The sequence below is a fragment of the Berghia stephanieae genome, chromosome 5 (assembly GCF_034508935.2).
Source record: "Berghia stephanieae isolate SIO BIC M18660-M18661 chromosome 5, UCSD_Bste_1.3, whole genome shotgun sequence".
NCBI lineage: Eukaryota > Metazoa > Mollusca > Gastropoda > Nudibranchia > Aeolidiidae > Berghia > Berghia stephanieae.
The window spans coordinates 31713932-31731740 of record NC_088364.1 but is presented as its reverse complement, the minus strand read 5'-3'; the positions used below and the strand labels follow the sequence as shown (position 1 = coordinate 31731740).

Genomic DNA, 17809 nt, shown 5'->3' with positions numbered 1-17809 from the left:
AGCTTTTTTTTTCCATCATTTACATTCACCCTTACGTGATATGTAAACATGTAATGAAGTCGTGGGACAGAGGAATGCCTTTAAATTTTATTGGAAATCAAACTGGTCTCTCATTTGACTTTATTGTTTTGTTGTCTTTTATTCTTTCTAAATTAAGATAGTCTTTGTTATACATTAACTTTTTTAGTCATCATTTTGTAATTCTGCTCACAATGAGAGGCCATCTGAAGCCATCTCTCTGACTCATTATATATTTAGTTATCATCAAGGTTTAGAATATTTTTTAAAATATTAAAAAAAAAACACACAGCAAGCATACACGAACAAATAATGATTGATTGCAGCAAATCGATTTTTTACATTATAACCTTGTGATTATATGTATATATATATATATATATATATATATATATATATATATATATATATATATATATATATATATATATATATATATCATATAATTAGACATATGATGCAATAAAACTGTATGAAAATGGTTTAACAGGTATGACACACTTAAATGTAAATATATATATGGACTGATAAAAAAAAAAAGTTCGTATTGAAATCATTATTGAACATTGGTTATTGACTAGAATATTAAAATAACTGTTCATTTTACTGTCTGGAATACATAATATGATTGATCCTTTGATGTAAACCATCGGCAATGCTATTGTATGATTATAGAAATTGGCAAAATACCGCTGGTGGTAGAATTTCAACAAGTTTATTATGAATACTGATAGAAACATAGGTCAGCGATGCAATTTATTAGAGGTTATTATAGTTATTATAGAATGACTAGAATATTAACACATCGTTCTGTCTGTATGTTTAGAATACAAAGGAAATATATAAAATTGTATACGATACAGTGGCAGAGTAAGCAGTAAGAAAAAATAATAACACCCCCCCCCCCCCCCCCACAACCCAAATCGTTTTCAAGTTTGAAATTCAAGTGTCTTCTCTGTTTTACACTATTATTATTATTATTTTAAAAATCTGCTTTCCAGAGAATTTGATCGTGCTTTTTGTTAGAGCACATCAGCAGCCCCTTCTCACGTATAAAAGCAATATATATATATATATATATATATATATATATATATATATATATATATATATATATATATATATATATATATATATATATAATATATATATGAGACATTTGATTTTGTCCAGATCCTACCTTGGGTCTTTTAGACCGGGTTCGAAACTGGTCCCTCACCTTGTGAGAAATATGAAATTGAAATGATTGATTTAGTGATGTTTAGGATTTTGAATAATATACTAATTTCTGTAATTAGTTCGTGGTAACGTTTTGCTGGAGTACATGGAATGGAAAGGAAATGAGAAATGTACGCACTGATGCCAATGAGAAAAAGAAGCTAAGTATAGCATATCATTAACATACGTTTTTACTGAATGTAGTTCTCAGAATTATTATGCTGATATAAAATATATTATTATATAGATTTGACAGGTTTATTATTATTATGCTTACGGAACATGTCGGTCTGAATGGCCAGAATACATTATGAGAATAAAATTAGATATATTATACGTACTGATGTCAATGAAAAAAAGAAGGTTATACATTGTGACTTAAAGTAGTTCGTAGAACATTATGCTGTAGATCTATAGCTTATGTACTTTAATAATTAAAGTGTTCGGTGCGCATAAAATACCTATTAGTGCAAAGTAGAAAAGGAACGATATTTAATAATGGCTTATTGTATCATAGTTTAAAGTGACCATGGGATGTCGCCATAAATGAAAAAAATAATGACTGTGAAGTGAGACTAATGGACAATTTAAAAAAAATGATTATGATTAAGGAGCACAATTCGCACATTGATGCGCGCGCGCCCGCACACACACACACACACACACACACACAGAGAGAGAGAGAGAGAGAAAGAGAGAGAGAGAGAAAGAGAGAAAGAGAAGAGAGAGAGAGAGAGAGAGAGAGAGAGAGAGAGAGAGAGAGAGAGAGAGAGAGAGACTTCGTCAATTTCAAAACTGACAGTGAAGTAATAAAAATCAGCATTTATGTATGAACTACAAATCATATGAATGCAGTATGTTTATGGTAGATTCTTTATATAAAAACCATCTCTTGAAGAAAACTATATTTACAAAAACAAAACTCGTTATACGTCCACAAAAAAGATTAAAATAATTGTTGGCACGCTAATGGGGAGTCAGTTTAAGGAATAGTTTCACATGTCTTGTATGTTTAATAATATGTGTTGTCATTAGCTAGGCAATGTAATAAACAGGGGAGCGGAATAACGGTATATCGAGGTAAATCTACCTTCAACATGACATTTGAGCACCGTCTGGGCTCCCTCTCTTACATACTGATATTGCAGCAAGTTGAATAGGAATAAAAGATATGAAACCATCTCGTAGATCTCCCACTAGGATTATTTGAGAAAACACCAGTCACTGTTTATATTGGACTGCTGTTCATTAATATTAATAATAATAATAATAATAATAATAATATATAATAATAATAATAATAATAATAATAATAATAATAATAATAATAATAATAAATAATAATAATATAATTAATAATAATAATAATAATAATAATAATAATAATAATAATAATGTATCTTTAAGTGGTATATTTGAGATATATGAATGTTTGGTCAAGTGAAATATTTAATCTGAATAATGTAACTCTCCTATCAGTAGGACAATTTCCAATTCTCAGTTTTGGCCACATGAGCGCCCTTGGTTAATTTGATGACGATAATACTAATAAATAATAGTAATAATAATAATAATAATAATAATAATAATAATAATAATAATAATAATAATAATAATAATAATAATAATAATAATAATAATAATGTGTAGTATGTATTGTGATTCTACTTGGTAAACTTCTGCCAGTAAATGTTTGTACGACAGTCAATGGCTATGTGATAGTCCTTTTAAATAAGCACTCACATCTCTATAACACATTTCCATGACCAATGTGCTTCGAAATACAATAATATCCACGTCGCAGGCCATGTAATGAAACCAAAGTTTCATTTTTACAGTTACAATATGTCTCCATATTATGGCCAGACCGTGATTGAATTAATTACACAATGATGCAAAATTCAATTTGCATAACACTGATTGATTTATGGATTAAAAATCTCTTTTCGTGGACGTGAATTATATAATGGGCTAAGATGTACATTATGCATAAAACTATTTTAAGTTGCCTGTTGTTCAATCTTGCTTCTCTTCTTGACGAAATCCTGAGCGACTCCATCCCATGTCCTGCATCTCAAAACATCCAAAGCTCCATGAGCTGAAAAAGAATATGTAAATGTTAGAAAAGGAAAAGTTGTCTGTTGGTATTTGTACGGCGCTTACTACCCAACAACAAAACAGAACAAATCAGATTAAAGGCTTGTTTTCCAAAACTCGTTAAGTCGATTTTTCTACTTTTTGAGATCTTCCATCCATGAGATAAATTGAAATGTAAACTTTATTTTAAGTATCAATTGATACAATAAGTTCCTTAGATTTGTGTGAATTTGAAGTTTAAGTATGATAAAATAATAGACCGAATGAGAAAAGTTAGGGAAATAATCCTCTATATCTCAAAATGGGAAAAAAATGGAGTTAGTGAGTTTTGGAAAACCACTCTTCATTTTTATTTTGAGTGTTGCTGTTGGTTAGATAGCTATTAACTAAATTCTGACATCTCCTTCAAAATTTGTGGGGAAAAATGAATTTCATTGCAAAAACAAACAAAAACCTATTTCAATCTTCAGCTCGTACGCAAAGAATGGGGTCCAAACGAAATCTATTCTTTTTTAAAAATAGGGTTGGGAGTCAAAATTGTTCCGTCCAACCTATGTTAAATTTTTCGCAAATCGAAACATTATAAAACTATTTTTAATATAGATTGAGATGTGAGTAGCTTGCAAACAATTAAGGGCATTCTATCACCCGTTGACTCAAATGGTTATTCATAAAATCTGCTAGGGCACAATGATTTGTCATTTGATGATGATGTATATATCTTTGTCACGAGCCTCTGGAAAACTTTTAAAGCCATGTTTGGGGCATACTAAGCTTTAAGGCCAAAGGTCAACTATAGTCTGTGATTTCAATTTAGTCCACATAAGAACGGCATTTTGTAGACATTTTCATTTACTATAACCATTGCCGAAGTGCTTAGTCAGTCTACATAAGAAAGGCCAAGAAATAGATTTTAGAGTTAGAGCAATATGTCCTTGCGTCACGTCTGAAACTCACATCCATGAAGAAAGAAAATCAGAAACAAACATAGTGTAATGGACTTTATATCTGAATCAACTTTAATTACCTGAGTTTTTGGGGTGTATAAGAGGCAGTGTTATGACGTTTAGTGCGTCATAACCAGAAACTTCCTCTCCTCCAACTCCATGTACGTCTGCTAAAGGCAAGAAGGCCTCACCTCCAAAATCATTTTGGAACACCAGATCGTGGTCCATCACAGTGAAGACTAGGGTGGAGCCATGGTGTGCACATTGCTTTGGATCAACTTGGCTGTGGAGCAAACGTTCATTAAAACCTGAATACAGAAACTTTCCCCCGAAAATATATAGATTATTATTTAGTGTACTATTATTGTTTATCTATTATGGCGTTAAAACATCATTATTTTAAAGTTGTTTTTTTCATTTAAACCAAAACACTCGCTATATTGCATTCATTTAATTTTAATGAATAAAAAGATTTGCTTGTGTATTTTACTGTTGCAAGATTCTCGTAAACACTATTTAATATCTTGACTCGACTTTTCAAGCACATCAAATTAATCAAAATGTGAAAAATGCTTATGCATCTACATATTGAATTTGCTGTAAATACATTACATGCAGTACATATTTTAGTTAAGTTTAACATTCAAAGTTTATTTTATGCAGTTTGTCGATACATAATAAAAAGCTTTGCGGCATTCGAGATAGTTTAAGGTTATATCATTATCAGAAATGGACAATCAACTTGAATTTAATTGTATAATTAGACAAAAAGATAAATAAGATAATATTTACAATTCAAATGTTTCATCAAACATTGGATTGAGTGTCTTTTTCACTATCTTGGTACTTTGTGTCGTCATTTTAGGAAAGACGTGTTCCGGACTGAGCGTGATTAGGACGTAAGGATCACTCAAGCCTGGGGAGATAGAATTTTATGGTATGACATTAGACTATTGAACATATTTTTGGTATCGATACGAGAAATGTGTTCTATTGTGACCTTGTTAATATCATATTGATCGACATGCAAGCGAAATGCATGATACTAATTATTGTCAATCAACAGAAAAACGATAAAATATGGCACATTAACACATCTAAACAAAATTATATATAATATCACAATTATAAGGGGAAGGGGGGGGGGGGGGGTAGTACTGAATAAGATAGAACGGTTTCTAAACACTTGTAGATTTAATTACTATGTCTAACTGTTCATTAAAAACTTCCCCCAAAAATAGGGAGGCAAACAAATTTGGTTATTCTATGCACCATAGCAATTTTGGGTTAATATTAATATAGTGAATGTGTCTATGTTAAAAATGTTAATACTGAATGTAGCTTACCGTTAGCGTCAAGGGGAATCAAATCCTTTGCACTGAGTACTGTAAAAAGAGAATATATTATGAAAAATATACTTCATTATTCATTATGCTTTCGTTTATGAATAAACAAAAGGTCTTTAAACATTGTAAACTTTACGCTATATTTTTTTTTGGGGGGAAGCCATAGGAATAGATAGGTTCTTGTTGGTAAAATTTTATGTCTTACAATACAATAATGCATATACAGTATCATATTAAAGCATATCATCATTAAATATTATGCATTGGAGAAAACCATATTTAATTTTATCCATTTAGATTTTAAACACTTCACAAAATGAATGTAGCTTATTTCATGCCAGATGCTTTGGTTCATTGTTGTATCTTCCTTGACACCAGCATGATACAAAACACGTTGAAGTAAGTAACTAATCTATCTTTTAAAATCCGTTTAAAGATGAAAAGTTGGAATCTTAAATTGATGTAATCATATGAGTGATAACTCATGTCTCTAACGGGAAAAACACAATCTGAAGCCAATGTGCAGTGTTCTTCATTACAGCAATTATCTATTGTGTGTTTATTAGACACGTAAGTAAGCTCACAATGAAATATCACATACATTACACACACGCACACACACACACACACACACACACACATATATATATATATATATATATATATATATATATTTTATATATATATATATATATATATTGTGTTGTGTGTGTGTGTGTGTGTGTGTGTGTGTGTGTGTAGCAAATCAAGTCATCACTCACTTTCCACGAGAAGAGTATGAGACTCGAATTTGTAAACTACTCGTATGTTCAACACCCCATATTCGGTGTTCTCTGTGTGCGCCTGAAATTAAGCAAAACATTATTAGTTTATGAGAAAATAAAAAAGAACCACAAGTTAGTTACAATATATTTCAAAAAAAAAAACAGTGCTACAATGTCGTAAACGTTGTAGTATTACGTAGAAGGCCATGCAAAACTATGTTGGTTTTGGGATGTAAAATTTGCATTTCATTTTGATATAGCATTCTTAAATTCAACCAAATCAAAATTTACACTTTAAAATACATTAGTTAATTTACTTACATTTGATTCACAAGGCCACATATATGTCAGATTATACTTGAATATATTCAAGTATAATCTGACTAGGTAGACTCAATAATTTATCGATGACACCTAAATAAAAATTAGAGAGAGAAATTGATTTCTATTTTGACAGGACAAGAGTCTGAATTAGAAAATATTAAAAAGAAAATCAAAAGCGTTACTTGTTGCTCATTCTTTTCCATGTAAAAAGCCTCAATCAATGAGACGGTGTCCATTTTATGCATTGTCAATTCTTTGCGAAGATTCTGGAAAAAGAAACATAAAAACATTGAAGATATTGTCAACATCCATAGTATGACCACTCTAAACGAAAACAAAAACCCAGAATAAAGGTCAGTTATCACGAAGAACAAATGTTCAAATCCATTTGTAAATGTTCTTCTAATTTTTTCAATGTCTCAGTGAACGTAAACTAAATCATAATCCACAAGTTAGCTACAAAACGTCCATAACCAATGTTATCGTTTTGAGTTCTGTCCACCAAACAGTGATTGGGAAGCTGTGTCTCTTTGATATGGCGGGAAGTACTTTTGCGATAGACTGGCGCCCTATCAAAAGGCTGGCAAGCAAATTATGTTCCCATTTAACGCAACAGAATCTGGGATAAACTTCAGGATAAGCCCCTGGTAACCTACATCTTTAAAAGGCTTTACTTTTTTCCCACGATCATTACCTCGAATGGCTCAATGAGAATGCTGTCCATTTCCAACCCATTGCCGTTAGCAAAGAAGAAATTCACCAAGAGATTTAAGGCCTCGAACATCCGCTGGTAAAAAATTGGAGGACGCTGTGGACATGGTAGATAATAAATACGTATAGTTATAACACGAAATAGAAAAAAAAACGCAGCATTATTGTAAAGCCATTTCAAGGCTTTGATAACATTGATAAACTTTAATGGCGCTTTTATAATAATAATTATGATAAAAATAATAATAATAATAATAATAGCTTTGATAATATTGCTAAACTTTAATGGCGCTTTTATAATAATATATAGTTGAAATCACTATCTTTTGTAGTAGCGGTTGGTGTTGTGCAGAACGTCCCTCTCGCAGCCAGGCTTAAGGTGCCGTGCCATTCCGGTCTAGGATTCAACTCCCATCGCCGCAGTTTTTAATCTACGTTGTCATCCGACACTTCTCTGTTCTTTTCATATTTTATTAACATAGTTGTGACTACTATTTTACTTTTCTGAATAAATATTTTATCCCTGTATCGCATTATAGTTCTTACCATTTCTTCGTTATCCAAGACTTCTTTGAATTCCTCCAATACCTCGACCCAAATAGAAGACAAAATACGCTCAAAATTTGTCTTTAACAGGTTGGCATTTAAGGTGAGAAGATTACTGTCGAGGTACTCCAAGAGATCTCCTACAGCCTGGTGCGATGATGAAAAAAAAGACAATAGAAATAACATTTTACAATCCAATACATATCTATATAATTTTGTCAGACTAAGAGTCAATTCAATCTTATAATCAATGAATGAATGCCGTTTTTGTCAGTGCTTGTACCTATAATATGTTTTCAAGTAACATGATTAGAATTTTAAAAACAGGAAGAAGAAGACGGCTGTCTTTTGTTGGATGAATGTATTACAATTTGGCACAACGTTTGTATTTATTTATTATTGTATGTTGCACTAATTAGATTGTCAATCACCACAATGTATTTACAATTGAATTTTAAGTTTTTATTACAGATAAAGATATTTTAGTTTTTGAATCATGTCATTGCCTTGAGAAATAAAATACATACTGGGTAACTGAACACCGGGGTAAATTTGAACAGGCGACTGAAAAATGGATTTTAGAGCATGTACTAAAATAAAAGTTATGCTTTGTTGCATGGAATTTTTCCATTTTTTTCTTTAGCCTATTTGGAACTTATGGTTACATTCTGTTTGACGATGACTTCGTTCACTGCACGGTTCTTCGAGATGCAAAAATAAAATTAAATCTCCTGATTGGTACAAATTTAAACAACATTGCAAACCTTCTATCGTCACAGCTAATTGGTAGATAAGTGAAATAATATATGTATAACAAAAACAAAAAAAAATATCATATAAGGAGACCCTCTTGTTCAAAACTCCAAAGATCAGCGACAGATTGAAATAACGTTGACTCATTAAAATACCTGTTCAGCAGGGAGGGATTCCGGAGCCCAGTTCAAATGAAAAACGTCCTTCTTGATATCCGGCCTCATCTTGAGAAAACAGAAACAGAAAAAAAAAATAGAAATATGACATTTGATTATGCATATTTAGCTTCATGATTCAATGTCATTAATTTCTTCTTTTTTTTCAGTAAGGAGAAAAATATGTTCGATCTTGGTATAGACAATTAGGAGAATAGATAATTAAACAATAAGGACATTAATCAATAACTCTTTCTCTCTCTCTCTCTCTCTCTCTCTCTCTCTCTCTCTCTCTCTCTCTCTCTCTCTCTCTCTTCTCTCTCCTCTCTCTCTCTCTCTTCTCTCTCTCTTCTTCTTTCTCTTCTTCTCTCTCTCCTTCTTCCCCCCACCCTCTCTCTCGCTCTCTCTCTCTCTCTCGCTCTCTCTCTCTCTCTCTCTCTCTCTCTCTCTCTCTCTCTCTCTCTCACTCGTACCATACATATAATACGGCGTGCCCTTTTGGATACTTTAAATCGTCAATCTTGTCCTCATGATACAATTGTGCGCCTTTTGCTCCTTTACACAAAATTATGTCAATCCCAGCAGAAATAAGGTACAGGCTTTTTTATTAACTAGCGCATGCAGGACCAGGATAAATATCTCTGTTGTATCCGATCCTTCTGATTTCTATGTCAAGCGTTTAAAAAATCCCTCTCTAATTTGTACACTTTCAAAAGAAAGAAATGTGCAAATAAATAAACAATCAAAGAAAGAATCTCTCTCTTTTTAATGTAATTTTAATAACGATGTTCAGCCGGATTCGGATGCCTCTTTATCCCTTTACGAAACAATATCTACTACCTACTCTTTTGTAAAGTGCTTTGAGCACGTACAGTGGATATTGCGATATAGAAAAGCTCAATTTTTGTTGTTGTTGTTGTTGTTGTTGTTATTGTTGTTACTTTTTTTACCTTTGACATGCCAACTTAACCCCAATTTCGTACTTTTGACTCTTGATTCAATGTTTAGCATGTAAGCCACACCGATATAAATATAATAAAAGAAACCGTTTTGAGGTGGTAAGTCGCAAATATTGTTTGTATGTTTGTTTGTTTTTAATATATAAGGGTTTTACGGCGATTGCAACACATTAAAGTCATATCAGCACCAGTAAAAAGAAGAAATGGGATAGTAAAAAGTTCTAGACTTACAATTAGGGCACCCAAGAAAAGGTAAGACAAAGGGGACTTGGTTCAAATAAGAAACAGATGTATATTCCAAGAGCACACCATCAAAGTACTTAGTTTCAGATCACCTAAAAGTCTCATCCAGACACATGCACAGGTCCCCACTAAGAGGAACACACTCAAATGTTTATGAATCGTATATAATATGCAAACAAAACATAATACAGTGCATAACAGAGAGATGATTTACAAGGAAAAAAATATCATCTCCCAAAACTCTAACTATGCATTTGACTGTTTCCCTCTCAGTAAGGGTATCCTGTCAGGGCCAGGACAAAACCAAGTAATCTCATTCCAATACAAAGACAGAAAGCATGTTGGAAAACAGATATATGGGGATAGAAGACACAGTAAATACCTCCCTGTCCACTTTGCGAGCACTCCACCCAGAAGTCACAAATAGACAATTTCCAAGGAAACTAAAAAAAAAAATTACACAATAAAAAAAAAAGCAATACCTTATCGGAGACACGATCGACAACTTGTCGGATCTTCCTAATCATGTCGTCATCGGCGTGTTTTATGATTCCCTGTAGGGTTGCCTTCCCAAGAAGTCCGGTTGTTGCTTCGTTCGAGGTTCCATCATCTTCGGCGAGCTCGATGGCTTGCTGGATTTCACTAAAATCCAACAGAGTCGGGAGGGGCTTCAGGGAACGACGGACTTGTTCAATGTTATTGATTGTGATACATAGCTGTGGGAGAAATGAAATTATTTTGAAAAATATAACAATTTTTGGAGCACATAGAGTCTAGGACAATCTCAGTTTTGTAGCTGTATTTGAACATTATCGTAGTTGCTCACTGTCCTTTTTGGGGCCCGTTTATCGTAAAGTACTTTCCCCGAATCTAAGAGACCCAGCTATCATATAATTTGGTGGACAAAAGGATTAGAAAAAAGTTAGATCAAAACTAGAGGCCAATTATGGTTCCATTCCCTGTCAGGTGAGTGCTCTTAACAGTTGAGTTTTAGGACATGCTGTGATTTATCTTCAAAATAAATGTTAATTAGATGACAGAGGCATGTTTCATAATTATTATATATATATATATATATATATATATATATATATATATATATATATATATATAATTATTACTTATTGTATTATTACTATTATTATTGTTATTATCTCCATCATCATCATCATCATCATCATCATCATCATCATTCATTATATTATTATTATTATTATTATTATTATTATATTATTATTATTATTATTATTATTATTATTATTATATATTATTATATTATTATTATTATTATTATTATTATTATTATTATTATTATTATTATTATTATTATTATTATTATTATTATTATTATTATTATTATTATTATTATTATTATATTATTATTATTATATGGAGAGAGATAATATATATAATATATATATATATATTATAATATATATATATTATATATATATATATATAGAGAGAGAGAGAGAGAGAGAGTGAGAGAGAGAGAGAGAGAGAGATTAACCGGCCGTACCTCCTCTGTGACGTCAAACTGTCCCTCGTCATCGTAGTAGCCTTTCTCGGCCAATTTGGTGTGTACTAGGTCCGCATACAATCTGGCAGCAGCACACATGTCCTATTTCAAAATAAAAAAAAATAAAATTTTCTGACTTAACTCTCTCCTTACCGACCATATTCATGATTTTTACTTGCCTTTTTACACTCAAAATTCACTAGAAATACGTTTTTACTAGATATGCACATTTTTTGTGCATCATAACAAGCTTTATAAAACAACGATTTTTAATAAAATGTTGTAATGTACAACACAAATCTGATTAAGTGACGATTTTCCTGTAGTTGGTAAGGAGAGGGTTAAAACATTGGATATTGAACAAAATAACCCGTACCAATACATTTTAAATTTCTAAAAATCACATGAAATTAAATTAAGAGCAAAAAGTCTGTCAGGATAATTATAGGTCTTTATTTAACCCAAGTTCTCTCATTTGATATTATGATCAAATCTTCTTGACAGTGCATACTGGATTGTCTATAGAAACGTGCACATATTTGCAGGTCTGATAATAGAATGCACTTTAGGACTTGATTTAACATTGTTGTAATGGATTGATTACATGTTGCGTTGCTTTGATAGTATTTCCATTACAACAATGAGCGTCAATTTTTGAGATTTCCATTACAACAATGGGTCCATAATGAATTGGGTTATCAGACCTGCATATCAGTACACGTTGTCTATACTCCATTTGTTTAATGGTACTTACATCAGTCAGTTTGTGTACAAAGGGATAAGCACCAACCCTGTCAGGCCACGCCAGCTGCTTCCAGAACTCTGTTATCTATTGGAGACATTATAAAACATATTTGTTATATTGAATTATATGCAACATGCAAAATTGGCAGAAATGCTTACCGGAGTCAGTGGGTTTATATGAAAAAGGAGAAAAAGGAGAAAAAGAAGAAGAAAGATAATAATCATTTCCGTTCGCAAACTGTACGTAATAAATGAGATTAGGATAACAAACATTTCAGAAATATTTATTTTTTATTTTTTTTTTTAAAAATATGTCACAATGCTATGCCTCTTCAGAGTAAAATCAGCGTATTTATCAGAACTAATTTGAAATATTCAAATTTAACTAACGGGAGGGTCTTTGACTAACTTGTAAAAGTTAAATACTTGGTCTTAAAGAACTTAGATTCGTGATAGTGTTTTATTTTCTGGAATCTGAAATATATATTATAAACATATTCTAAACATATTTACAGCTATATGTTAATGGACATTGTCGACGTTCACTTATTGCAGATCTGATAACCCCAATTTACTATGGGCTCATTGTTGTAGTCTAATGGAAATATCAAAAAATGACACAAAAATTGTCCACTGTAACAAAGTTAAACTAGGCCCATAATCGGGTACGGATTTCAGAACTGCATATTTGAACACGTCGCGTATCGCCAATAACATTCTATAAATGTGTTACCTGAGTGAAACAGCAACAAACATCGACGGCAGATGTACTGTACTTGACTGAAGCATTTACTTGAGCTACCTGTACATGGTAAAAATGTATATTATTAAACAAATTTCATGACGGTAAAATAACATGGTGTTCATAATACTGATAATCAAAGAGGTTTCGATTTCATAAAGACAGTGACAACAAACCCATTGATAAATGTGTTTTAACCTTCATTTTGAGACAAGAAAGCAATCATTAATTTCTAATTGTGACTTACTCATCATCATCATCATCATCATCATCATCATCATCATCATCATCATCATCATCATCATCATCATCATCATCATCATCTTCTTTTTCTTCTTCTTCTTCTTCTTCTTCTTCTTCTTCTTCTTCTTCTTCTTCTTCTTCTTCTTCTTCTTCTTCTTCTTCTCTTCTTCTTCTTCTTCTTCCTTCTTCTTCTTCTCTTCTCCTTCTTCTTCTATCATCATCATCATCATCATCATCATCATCATCATCATCATCATCATCATCATCATCATTATCATCATCATTATTATTATTATTATTATTATTATTATTATTATTATTAATTATTATTATATTTTATTATTATTTATTATTATTATTATTATATTATTATTATCATTTTATTATTATCATTTTTGTTATTATCATTGTTATTCTTACTAGTGTTGTTATTATCATCATTATATTAATATTAATATTATTATTATCATCATTATTATAATAATTATTATTATCATTATTATTATTATTATTATTATTATTATTATTATTATTATTATTATTATTATTATTATATATTATATATTATATATATTATTAATAATATTATTATTACAGATCCTCAAAACAGGGCTATACAATATTACCTTTTCCAACTCGACAGCTTTTCTGATCCTCCTCTCAGTCCGGCTTTGTGCAATGGCAAGCCACTTACTTACGGCACACTTGAACCATCGGTAATAGGACGGAATGCTCAAGTGTTTTTGGTCACTAGAATGGAAGAAACGTTTTAATTTTAACCATCAAAATATGTCTTTTAACCTTCCTTTTGTAGTTTTAGAAAAGCAACATTTTAATTCTATTTTCGTCTTACTCCTCCTCCTCATCCTCCCTTTCCTCCTCCTCCTCCTCCCCCTCCTCCTCAATCCCCTCCTCCTCCTCCTCCTCCTCCTCCTCTTCCTCCTCTCCTCCTCCTCATCTTCTTCCTCCTCCTCCTCATCCACCACCTCCTCATAACCTTCATCATCACCAGCATCATCATCATCACCATCATCATCATCATCATCATCATCATCATCATCATCATCATCATCATCATCATCATCACCATCATCATAATAAGTGTGCATCAGTGCAGATAATAATGTCTTTAAATAAAACAAGCTTTGTCAATAGTATTCAAAGTTGAAATCAAATCATTTCATATCAATTTGTTACAAAGGGGAATAATTCATTATTTATGGATTACCTATGTGAAAGGTGGCGACTGTATTTGGCAAATTCCTGCAAGTTCAAATAAAGCTCAAAGAGGGAGGTGTTCAATGACAGACTCAGATCCAGATCAGCAGGCTCCGTGTCGCATTCGTGGATACGTAAGATGGTTTCAATATCCTGATTTACCTCATCACCCAACTGAAATCATTAAAACATTATGTGTTTATAGTAGGAATGAAGCTGGCGTCACTCTGCTCATTTGAAACATTGTTTTTAGACAGCCAATTGGATGATTAGATCTCATTAAATTTTATGAGACTATAAACATTAAAGGTTACACTTCGCTTTGGTACATTATATCCGGCTGGCGGATGCTTTGAGTACTTTACCTAGACGCAAAACATCAATGAATTCTTGTATCAAATGAAATGATAGTTGGGTTCAGCTTCACATCACCTTAATCAAAGCCTTGGTTTAATGGTTACGTTACTCAAATTTATGAATGTTTGATAATTTGATTTCGTAAAGGTAACTTAAAAAATATTTGTGGCTATATTATACTGAATTGTCTGTTTGGGTTCAACTGTCAAGGGAACAAAACTAGAATATAATTTGATAGTGAGACCCAGCATCATCAATCTGGAAGAAATTCAAGAGAGACAATTATGATATTACTTATAATTATATTAGTATTTATCTTTTGTTCCTGTTAAATTACGGGCCAGATAAATAGTGATATCTGACCAATGTAGTGCGCAAACAAATAAATAATATAGATCTGCGTCATAAGCCATTCAATTTTGCCATTTTGTATTCTTAAATTTCCTAAGATTTGAGAATAATAACATGATGCCTATAATACAATTTTTAACCGAAATCGATAACTTTTTTACCCCAAGGAAATATCTCGTAGACTCATTATATCGGTTCTCGAGGTCAATATCATTCTCAAAATCTATCGAAAATCGTAGAATATAGCACGATGCTGACAATATGATATTTGTAACATAAATAAAGATTGAAAGGGTGTTCTTGTTCCACGGATGTGAAGAGGAAATAGAGTTAAGGTATTATATGGAAATTACTTAAATAAAGCCAGAATTCGACAAGCCAACCTGTCTTTAGAATTTGCATAATTTCTAACACGAATATACTTGTTAAAATGGAAAATTAGTAAAAAGGGTTATCCATAATCACTCCATGTGGGTATGCAGTTCTGCTCAATAAGTTTCATTATTTAGGATCAGGTCCTACAGACTTTCATATTATGTACTCTGATGGAAGCAATGATGTCCATAGTCACAACGAGGATTACAATTCGACAGTATTTGTCTGAAATATCATACGCATTATCAGACAAATTAAATATACACGATATTCTGTGTCAAGTCTTGTCACAAAGTCGAGCGATATTGAGCTGGCTAAGTTACAGAATAGCGGTAATAATCACTGACCCTTCCTCAATCTTGTGTACTCGGGTACAGCATTTCAAATTATTTATCCGCTGAGAGAGAATATCCTAAGAATACTAATACAAAAGCTGTGCCTTACAGGCTGTATGTAACAGACTGTACGTTATGAGAAGACTGGGGCGGGGGGGGGGGGGGGGGGGGGATTAAATGAAGTATTGTAAAGTGCGTTCAGTACGATAAATTCGTTGAGATACGTCATATTCAAGTATGAACACATTATTGTATTTTGATTATCTATGATAAGTCCATGAGAATTGGCTTCCGAGAGAAAGATATACAGTACATAATAGTAAGCAGTTGGTAAATCCAGCTGTATAATGTTCAAATGGATGTATTATTCGAAAATGCATTGGATGACATTGTTGCAAATATTTAATTAAATGGCCTCATAGGTAAGCAGTGCTTTTTATGAACGCATCTAGAAATTATTTCTATTTCCGATGCCATTATGAACACTGTAAAAATAAAAAAAATGAATGAGAAGATTTGATGTATATATATATTTCCATAGTGCAGAATAACTGGTACATTATTTGAAATAGAAAAGTTACAACAGCGTTGTAGGACCCAAAAGTCACATTGAACATGGGTAATTTAAAAATCATAATTCCATTTTCATCAAAAATATCTGTCAATTCTGTGAATACTATGCAAGAATTCATTGTAGACTAGTTTTATCTAAATTACTTTTAAAAACAGAGAGCTAATTTAACTGAACATTGATATTAATCGTGATAAATATAAAAAGTAAAATATCACACGATAAGTGCGAGCAAGTAACATAATGATTTATCATGTGCGAGTTAATTCTTAGAATTATAACTGATACTTCAATGTGAAATTAACATATAGACAAAATACAAACTTTAACAGAAGAATTTCAATGTTAGGCTATGGTAAACTAAATGTGACCCACACGGTATTATGTTGGAATGGCGGAGATAATAAAAAGTGTTAAGGTCAAATTGATATGACAAAAAAAAACCCAAAACAAATTGACGTCTTTTCAAGGAAAAATTATTCTACTCAATGAAGGGAAATATTTTAACTTTTATTAAAGGCAAAAAAAAAAAACAACAGAGAAACAACTCATTTTTGAGCATGTGCATCCCAACTAAAAGAACATGTTTTGAGACGACTGGTCACTAATAGATTAAAAACACAATTGAGAAATTTTGTTTTCATAAAAATGTCGGACATGATTGATCGTGTTAAATGTATCCAGCTGCAGGCATTACGGTCTGAGCACGCATAACAATGTTGGAATTATTTGATAGAGAGAGGTTAGTTATAATATGTATTACAAAGATAAAAGTGCACGAATATAAATAGATTTTACAATAAGTCCAACAGATAGAGTCGTTATAATTGAGAAGAAAAGTCAGAGAATCAAAGGAGAAGGATGACGATGATGATGATGATGATGATGATGATGATGATTATGATGATGATGATGATGATAATAATAATAATAATAATAATAATAATAATAATAATAATAATAATAATAATAATAATAATAATAATATATAATGATGATGATAATAATAATAATAATAATAATAATAATAATAATATAATAATAAATAATAATAATAATAATAATAATAATAATAATAATAATAATAATAATATATAATGATGATGATGATGATAATAATAAAATAATAATAATAATAATAATAATAATAATAATAATAATAATAACAATAATAATAATAATAATAATGACAACAACATTTGTTGTGCAGAACCATTGTCTGTGACAGAATTTGAGAGGGATCTTGGTGTTATATTTGACACATTTTAAAGTT

The 17809-nt window shown here is 31.3% G+C and overlaps 1 protein-coding gene across 5 annotated transcripts in view; it reads right to left on the bottom strand.

Annotated features, from left to right (window-relative positions):
* Positions 1–3104: 3104 nt before the first annotated feature.
* Positions 3105–17809, bottom strand: part of LOC144972760 (BAI1-associated protein 3-like) — a 247908-nt gene continuing 233203 nt past the window's right edge. For all 5 annotated transcript variants that reach the window (XM_078914359.1, XM_078914360.1, XM_078914361.1 and 2 more), the window contains 15 exons: positions 14558–14721; positions 13956–14079; positions 13078–13146; positions 12355–12429; positions 11601–11702; positions 10564–10797; positions 8880–8948; positions 7972–8118; positions 7409–7522; positions 6897–6980; positions 6388–6469; positions 5627–5665; positions 5073–5196; positions 4361–4563; positions 3105–3334 (listed from right to left, as the gene is read on the bottom strand). In XM_078914359.1, coding sequence (XP_078770485.1) covers positions 3237–3334; positions 4361–4563; positions 5073–5196; positions 5627–5665; positions 6388–6469; positions 6897–6980; positions 7409–7522; positions 7972–8118; positions 8880–8948; positions 10564–10797; positions 11601–11702; positions 12355–12429; positions 13078–13146; positions 13956–14079; positions 14558–14721 — 1728 coding nt within the window. In that variant the 3' untranslated portion in view covers positions 3105–3236. The remainder of the gene's footprint in view (positions 3335–4360; positions 4564–5072; positions 5197–5626; positions 5666–6387; positions 6470–6896; positions 6981–7408; positions 7523–7971; positions 8119–8879; positions 8949–10563; positions 10798–11600; positions 11703–12354; positions 12430–13077; positions 13147–13955; positions 14080–14557; positions 14722–17809) is intronic.